Source organism: Nelumbo nucifera, chromosome 5 (assembly GCF_055504915.1).
Source record: "Nelumbo nucifera cultivar China Antique chromosome 5, China Antique-T2T, whole genome shotgun sequence".
Lineage (NCBI taxonomy): Eukaryota > Viridiplantae > Streptophyta > Magnoliopsida > Proteales > Nelumbonaceae > Nelumbo > Nelumbo nucifera.
This window is the reverse complement of record NC_142653.1, coordinates 69,017,295-69,026,653: the sequence shown is the minus strand read 5'-3', so window position 1 is coordinate 69,026,653 and position 9,359 is coordinate 69,017,295. Positions and strand designations below refer to the sequence as shown.

The 9,359-nt window shown below is 38.3% G+C and overlaps 1 protein-coding gene across 4 annotated transcripts in view; it reads right to left on the bottom strand.

Moving 5' to 3' along the window:
- Positions 1-3,368: 3,368 nt before the first annotated feature.
- Positions 3,369-9,359, bottom strand: part of LOC104590539 (CCR4-NOT transcription complex subunit) — a 54,814-nt gene continuing 48,823 nt past the window's right edge. For 3 of the 4 annotated variants that reach the window (XM_010249248.3, XM_010249249.3, XM_088887414.1), the window contains 2 exons: positions 4,756-4,834; positions 3,369-3,602 (listed from right to left, as the gene is read on the bottom strand). In XM_010249248.3, the coding sequence (XP_010247550.1) occupies positions 3,505-3,602; positions 4,756-4,834 (177 nt within the window). In that variant the 3' untranslated portion in view covers positions 3,369-3,504. Of the gene's footprint in view, positions 3,603-4,755; positions 4,835-4,866; positions 5,197-9,359 lie in introns of those variants that run through there. The other variant, XM_088887415.1, reaches the window with a different exon arrangement.

The following is a 9,359-nucleotide window of genomic DNA, read 5'->3' as shown; positions in this document are numbered from 1 at the left end:
GCTGAATCATAGAGTGAATGAAAAACTAGCCCAAAACGAACACCCTGGCTCCCATCTGTGGATACCACTAAACCGAATGTATGACTACTTATTGACTGGTTCGCAACTTGTCAATAAGCAAGGGGCTGACAACAGATCCAAATGAATTTTTCCTTGATCGCAGAAGATCCAATCAAGAAAGGGACGATCACTAGACTTAACGCACAAAGATCAGCATGCCACAACACACATTGATCCCTCTCTACATTACTCCATCACAAAACCTCAAGACAAATCCAAGGACAAAGATTCTTATCGGTAAGATTCCACTTACTGATAAGCAAGGGGCTAATGTAGGTACATAGTGATCGTTCAGACCATCAGAGTACAGAGGGTATCGAATTAATACCACATGGATGTTTGTGATGAGCTCATAACTCATCGGACATCTACGATGAGTTTATAACTCATCACATGACTGCGACAAATTCGTACTCGAAACAGGTCGCGATGAACTTTGGCTAGTGTAAACCTGCAATGAGCTTTAGGTACGCACAAATCTGCGATGAACCTTAAACATGCACAGATTTGCGATGAGTTTTAAACATGCGCGATCCCGTGATGAGCTTTGCATACGTGTGGATCTGTGATGGGCTTCAAAGTTATTGCAAAACCGCGATAAACGTAAAATTATTGTACACCAAGAATAAATATTAGTTACACGTGCGTCTTTAAATTATGCACATGACAGGACACCCGTGGGCTTAATAAAGGCGCGCCCACTAAATGATGACATCAATCGTGGCACGCCGGTTAAATGGATCATGAAAGGAAGTAGCACACGCGGACTATAAGAATCCTCAAACGAAAGGAAAGTTTATCTTGGAGATATCTCTTAAGACACGTGGCAAAACCCTAGCAGTGTTCCCTGACAACTGACAGCGAATCCAATATTCCCTTTCCTAGTGGGAATCAAACGCTTTTGGCTCATTCCATCTCGTAATGAAAAGATCATCTTATCATTCACATTTGCCCTAGCTTTTTGCCCACCTCCTACATCCGGTTTCCTTTGTCTTTCAGGGAGACTCCTGTACGTAGCCTCACCACCGCACTTACACTTTGATCTACTACTACTTCCTGTAAACTATCTTGGAGGCCAAACATTTGAGACTGCAAAAATTGGACCAAAACAATTATCTAGATAGCCTTATTTGAATTTGATCTCCATAGAGATAAGAAGATTAGTTCATTTCAAACTAGGGTTTTATGCATGACCATGTACACGATCTTGGCATTATCAAGATTCCTTATTTTAATTTCCTCTGCAAAACATTATGAATCTTTCACCTATGGGCCTAGAGACAAATTAAATACCCACCAAGAGTGGTTTCCCTAATGCTACCTAAAAGCTTCAAAGATATAGGGGTATTAGAACTACCATGTCAAACCAACATGTAAGGTGTAGAGAGTAGGATGCAATTTTTTAAGGCGAATCGAATTTATTTGCACTCATTCCATGTCCTTCCAAACACTCCACTTTGTGGTTCAAGGCACTAATTCACTAATGGATTTGTGATCATATACTACTTTTTTATTGGGATAAGTACACTACACTCCTCAGAATTCTAAATTCCACTGTAGACCTACAACAATTCAAAATTTCAAACACCTCCACCTATAACACCAATACTTGCCCGTGTATTGGCATCAATTCCAAATTGGCACCTACCCCAACAATACGATGGAACTAAGACTTGTTGGGGTGGACTAAACAGTAAAAACCCCTTTTTTTTTTTACTATCTGCCAATTTATCATAAATTATCTGTAATTCCCAATTTCACATTAAAAAACTTAAGAATTAAATAAATACTATAATAAAGATATTTATGAAAAACACAAAATAATTATAGTAAATTTAGCAATACTCAAATTATTAATAACTTTATATTTTTATGAAATTCATAACAAAATTATGTAATAACAATATATGTTATAATTATATGGATTATTCAACTTAATAATTAAATAATATTTTAAAATTTTAAATAATAAAATCATTTAAATTCTATTTAACTAAAAAATTAAAAAATAAAAAATTCTAATACTATAAAATATTTTAAATAACAAAATATTAAAAATAGCTAAATAATTATATATACTTATTTATTATTATGTAATAATTTTAATATAAAAAATATAAAATATTTTAAATATTATTTAGATATTTAAAGAGACAAGTATTTTAAATAACACAGTATTTAACATAAATACTTATTATATTTATGTGATATAATAAGTATTTACAAAATTATTTATGGATTCTTCAGTTTAATAAATAAATAATATTTTAAAGTTTTAAATAATGAATTTATTTAAATAACTAAATAATATTATAAACAACTAAATTATAAATATTTAAAATTAATATTTATTTATGTTCTAAAAATAATACTTATTATATTTATGTGATAAATCTATTCTTAATAATTATGTATAAATCTATTTTTAGATCATTATTTAATAGTAAAATTTTAATAATTATTAGAGATTCAACTATTGTTATTTAATTTTTTGAACTTTAATTTATTGTACTTATTAGATTTATTGTAATTATATTGTAAATTAATTTTTTGATAATTATATATTTTCATTATATTTTATTGGTTATTAAAGATCAAACTATTATCAAAGATTACACTATTTATTGATTACTTTATTATATTTTCAGCATTTATTTTATTTTACTAGTTATTAGAGGGTGAACTGAAATTAATTATTATTATTATCATTTTCATATTGTAAAACATTATTAAAAATAATATATGAAACATAAATGATTATTAAATATTTAAAAAGTTAAAATATAAAAAATTGTCTACTCTTATTTGTTTTTATTATTTAATTTTTGCTTAACAAAGCCCATGCATAACTCCGGTGTCCAGTCCCCACTAGTTTGCAGATATATGTGTAAAGGATTATTAGTATTTAAAATTACAAATATCCGTGGTATCCTACGATGCCAGTAGATTGGTATCAAGTTTTTTCTGGTATCATTACATTCCAGCATATCGATCCCCACGTACTGCACATATCGGTGACCCGGAGACTCGATACTATGTTGCGATATTTTATCCACTTGTTGACACGTAATCAAATAAAAAATCAACACAATAAAATTTCCAGCATACACTAAGTCTCGATCAGTAGGATTATTTCAGCTGGAGTAGCAAAACCTGGATGCGAGATTAACACTCGGGAGTCGAAGCTAAGATGGTCTTATTATCGACAGCTTCCACAGGATTGTACTTAGTGCCCTACCATGAAATGATGGCACTTGGATGGACAACCATGCCGTTCATTGAAATAGCAGATCTAATTAAGACTCTAATTGGCTAAGAATATGAAATAGATTGAAGGCGTCCAATTGGTACACTGATTACAAAATAAATGGAAAACTAAAGAGCAAAATGAGAAGGCATGTAACTTTGGAGACTAACAATAAGATGGATATCAAAGGGAATGATTCATTCCAACGATTTAAGGAGTCTGAACAGTCCAGCTGCTTCCCTAATCCGTGAGAACTCGATACAGAATGCCTGGACTTCAATGAAGAGATCTTGAACTGCATTATAAGATGGATAATTAATTAGCAACATATAACCATCACCTATTCACATAGTAACAAAATTGCAATTAATTCTAAGGGATCAAGTTAACCCAGTACAGAACTACAGGTACAAGATACATCCAAAACACTCGAGCACTCCATCCATATTTACCATATAAAATTCGGGTATGATGATTTCTACATTTTTTTTTTGATAATTTATGATGATTTCTACCTTTACTCCTGTGTTTTTTTTTTTTTGACACTTAATCAGCACCTCCCCAATCACTCTAATTCTCTATCAACTCCTATCCATTTTCTTTCAATCTTGATTTCTTACTCTACCCCCACACAAATGATTCCATTTTCCTTCTTTCCCTACTCCATTGGTGGCTCTACATGTCAACCCATTTTAATCCACATGCCTCCTAATCCCTATTGCTCTATTTTTTATACCCATCTCTTGTTTGATCAACTAGGTTAATTAATTAGCTTTTTAGTATTTTAGAATATTGTGTATTTTTGCCATATTAATTAATTGTGTGACTTCACCTCTCAAAAAATTTTATTGCACTGAGCAGAACATAGCATAATGGAGAAACAGGATTCTTGTAGCCGACCCCATATAATTGAGACAAGGCTTAGATAATGATGATGACGGTGGGTAGTACTCCATAAAGTTCTTGCTTGTATTGCTTAATGCATCCTCATAATCAGTAAAAGAACTATTACACATCCCAATAAAATAAATTACTTGATATTCCTAGGCAGTCAGATCACCCAGCAGCAGTGAAGCACTTAGGCAAGCACACCAGGGTGGTATGTTTATGCATGTTAAGAAACAAAGGTACCTTGATCTGTATACAAATAGGTATATGGAATATTATACATGGATTAGATGGCAAACCTAAAATGGGTTCAACAAACACAATTAATTACTTAATATTCCTAGGCAGTCAGATCACCCAGCAGCAGTGAAGCACTTAGGCAAGCACACCAGGGTGGTATGTTTATGCATGTTAAGAAACAAAGGTACCTTGATCTGTATACAAATAGTATATGGAATATTATACATGGATTAGATGGCAAACCTAAAATGGGTTCAACAAACACAATTAATATTGCAAGTGATCAGAATGGCAAATGTACATTACTTGTATAGACTCACCATTGATTATCTTATTGCGGATTAGGCTCTGTAAGAAAACACATACAAGCCTCACAAGTCTGTTCTGCATATATTTGTCCTGTAAAAGGGGAAACAGAGATTCTAAGGAGTTATTCCAATGTTACAAACAAATCTTAGGACACTACAAATGAAGTTGAGAAAGAGGCCTCAAAAAGGACAAGGAAGACAGTAAAAGGGTGTGAAACATTGCATTTCTCAGATAAAGCAGGGATTTGTAATTAACTGGACCAAGTTTGGGATTGTAACAGCACCTTGTATGGAACTTCCTGTGTTCTTCAAGATAGTAGGAATCTTCACTTACAAAATAAGAATGGCAACAAAATTTTTGACAACTCTTTCTTTTCTGGAGTTGCCCATTAATCATTCAAAGTTCATTGCAACACAAAACCCCGTAGCCCATACCATAGTTATCCTGGTTACCTTCAGAAACATAAACCTTATGAACTCTCAAGGGAATCGAGCATGTATTCTTTCTTATATACAACCAGCCTTTCAACCACAGAATTTTGTCAAAGACGGAATAATCCTTATTTATTTGCATTAGTCATGGATGAATTGACTAAACATATTCAGCAAAGAAACCCCATTGTATTAATTGATGAAACTAGCGATTGATTAAATGCAAGACCAGGTTTATGGACAAAGAGGTTTCAGAATAGGACTAAAATCAAATATATAATAATAATAATAATAATAATAATAATAATAATAATAATAATAATAATAATAATAATAATAATGATGATGATGATGATGTTGGGTAAAAGACTTAAACCTCCCTCCATGTTTCACTTAAATACTAAAACCTCCCTTCACTTATAATGGACTAAGACCCCTGTCAGATAATATTATTGGACAACAGCCTCCCCTAGGTTAGCAATGAGTGAAGATCCATTTGCATACAACATCAAACGTGGATGAAATTTAGTTAAAAATCCAATTTTGCCCCTTTTTAAGGTTTGGGTACTTGGGACAAATTTGATTGATTTATCCTGGCAGCTGAAAGAGACCAATGAATGGAAAACTGGCCTTGGTCACTTCAAGCAACCACTAAACCATTTGCTGTAACAACTGCGATATGGTGACCAATCATAACTGTTCTGCTAGTTAAGCCCAAGTAATCTTAATTTAGATTCTTGTAAATATTTCATATCCTTTTGAAGAGAATATATTCTCTGTATTTGTAGTGAGATGCATTTAATTTTTCTTTTCCTTTGTTTCTTTACAGTCTTTTTCATTTTTTTTCTTGTTTTGACAGAAACATAGGTAGGGGGACCCAACTGAATGTTATTTTAGCATTGTATTGCATCCAATACCATAAGTAGAGATGCAAGTCTATGATCTAAACTGAATTCAATTTAATTTGTCAGTCTGAAACTCCTCCCCACCTTTTTTAATAACGTTTCTGTAGTTCTGGTGCTACAAAAAATTGAAAAAGAAAATCATTTGATGCAAATACATTACATTACATTACAGAGTGGTTAAGGGGTGGGGGCAGAGGAGGAAACACATGAGGTCCACTAATTTTTGAGGTATTGATCAACCAAGGCCAAAAAAACAAACTGGCAAACAGAAAACCATTCATAACCATAAAATATTGCTACTCTCATTTTGCGGAAGAACAGATTTGCAAAAATAAGGGTAAGAGGTTGATCTGCAAGCTGAATCTTTCAATACATTAGCAAATAGGAAGACATTTAAAGATACAGAACCAACAATATGGAGTCTGGGAGATTAATGCACGTTAGGGAGTGGGGACTAGAGAGGCCGATCAATGGAAGAAACCAGTAAATCAACATGAAAACTTGACGAAGCATAGGCCAAGACCGAAGATAATGGAATGGACAAAGAAACTATTCCACTGTTTTGGAAATTTGAAAAATTAGCAAGGGTAAAGGAGTCCTTTTGATGACTCTGTTAGAAATAAATTTAATAGGGGAGGTCTTAGTCTTTTTGAAAAGGAAATGGGAGGTTTTAGTATTTAGTAGAATTTCGAAGGGAGGTTTAAGTCTTTTACCCATAATAATAAAGCAAATCAATAGTAGTACTCATCAAAAAAGTAATAATATTAATGCAATAGAATTAGAGACCAAGAGGTAACTCAATGCGATTTCTTCTGTTACCTTTGGTTCAATAATCCATAACAAGGGAGAGATTCAAGAGGGCACCACCAAATAAATTAGAAAAGGATGAGCAAAATGGAGGGACGCATCCAGAGTCTTATGTGATAGGTGAATACCACTTGAGCAAAAAATGAAATTTGTAAGGCCAGAAATGCTTTGTAAAGTTGCACAGTTAAGAAACATGTCCACAAAACGAGTAGAGGACAGATTCAGAACTGAACTCATTAGAGGAAACCTAATAGTAATAGGTGATGATGGTGCGCAATCCGGCTGGTCCTAGCTGCCAACGACCTTGCCTCTGAACGGAGCTGCTGGGAGCCTGAAACAGAGATGGGGAAGCTCCAGGGGGAACCCGGTATGAATGCTCCGAAGCTCAAGTTAGAATTCTTAGGCAAGATAAAACCAGATGGCGCAAAGTTCACGTACCTTATTCTTGGGGGTAAGGAGCCTTTTATAGCCACCTCGTGCACTCACTCCTAAGCTTCTGTCAGGTCGGGTACGATTACCTCTGGTCTCCTACCAGTTCGGGTGTCATCCCCTCTGCTGAACAGAACCGCCACTGCTCCCTTTTGTCGGAGCCGTCTCTGCGACTGTCGATGACGGTGGCAGGTGGCGGTGGTAGGTGACCGTTGAAGTGCGGCTGTCAAGTGTCAGATCCCAAGTCAGTCAGGTGCGCCGCCCTTGGGTACGAACCTCCTCGGTGTTAGGTATGGTACGTTTGTTCAGTTCGGCGCCTCGGAGGCGAAGTGCTGGAGTGGCGAACAAGGTGAAGTCTTGAGTTCGGATAGGGGAGTGTCCCGAACTGCCATGATGTTACGGTTCAGCACAGGCTTAGCCTTGCCTACACTTGGCAGGCTTACGTTAGGGACATGCCCGTCATTTTCGCCTGTAAGATTTTTGGGAGAACTGATGTCATCTTCAGGCAGACCACCAAAAGCTTAACGTACTCTTTGAGGAGGGGTGGTCGACCTCCTTGGGTGCCTAACCTTGGCACTCCTAGACCTTCATCCCCTTGCGGGGCGGCCCTGGTTAACGGCTAGCATGGCTACCAAGGTTCCTCATGGGCGCACACTTGCTCATGGGGACAGTGTTGGACCGGCACTGCGCTACCGATACTCAAGGGAGGCTTGGCATGCGGGCCTGGCTCAAGCATGTCCCTTCACTTCGCCAGCCCCTTGCCCAAGCTGATTGAGCTATCCCATTGCCCTTAGCGCACGGGTGTGTTCCGGCCCAAGCGGTTGCCTATCATCAGGGCACACAGGTGCCTGTCATCATCGGCATACAGGAGACCCCTCACAATGGTGCCAAGTCACCTCATCGGCGCATGGTCGCCTTCCATTATGGTTGTCCCCCCTTTAGCACGTAAGCGGCGCCTCCCATGGACCGGTCTGAGCCAGGAGAGTGCCCCGGCCATTGGACTTGAGGTCATGATCCAGTGCTACTGACGTTGGTGGAGCCATCCCATCGGGCAACTCCTAGCCTCTAAGCGCAGAAAGGCTTGTCCTGGCCTACCTTGGCCAGGACGCCGCACGGGTTTCTTCCGCTGTAGAACTACCCCCGTGACAGTTGGTATCAGAGCAAGTTGGCTAATTGCAACAGCAGTTGGTTTTCAGCAGATTAGCCCAGAGCCAGTTGAAGCGGTCATTTCGACAAGCAGCATTTTGTGGGGTGCGGTCCCTAGTCACCTCCACCCAGGATCGAGCAGATTTCAAATCAGGCCTGGCAAGAGGCCATTTCATAGTTCGTGTCCCCATTCCAATGACACTAAAACAGCTTTCCTTGCGGTTGCAGACGCTTTGGTTGTTGTCCTCATGCGGTGGCAGACGCGTGAGCCTTGATAGGAATGTGGGTACACTGCCGAGCAGATTGTTTATCAGGCCTATCAAGAGGCCATTCAATGTTCGCGTTCCCATTCCAATGACCTTAAAACAGCTTCCCTTGCGGGTGCAGACGCATTGGTTGTTGTACTCATGCGGGGGCAGACGCGTGGGCCTTGTTAGGAATGCAATTACGCTAGCCGTTGGAGCATGGCGGCCCTACACCGGCAAAGTTTCAGGTGGACATGCTCAGTTTTCAGGTTGAACACTTGCAGCAGCAGAAGCTCATCTTAAGGCGAGTGCATGTTCGGCAACTCATGGGTAAAAGTTGCCACACTCGCGTTTGAAGCGGTCAGGTCTCCTTGAGGCAGCAGCGTGGGGCCCCCTCGGAGTGATCATGTAGCCCAAACCAGCGAGGTGAAGCGTAGTTTCGAGGGCTGTGAGAGCATAAGCCATGTCTAGGTTTGAGTAACCCGCGCAGGGCGAGGTGAAGACCGCAGGCCAGCATGGTGAAAGGGTACACCCAGCATCCATCGCCAACATGAGGAGTAGACCTATCAACGTGTTCGGTAGCATCACTGAAAAGCTACCAAGAAGACGGTTGAGCCTTGAGGTAAGATGATACATGGGGCGGACCTCCGCG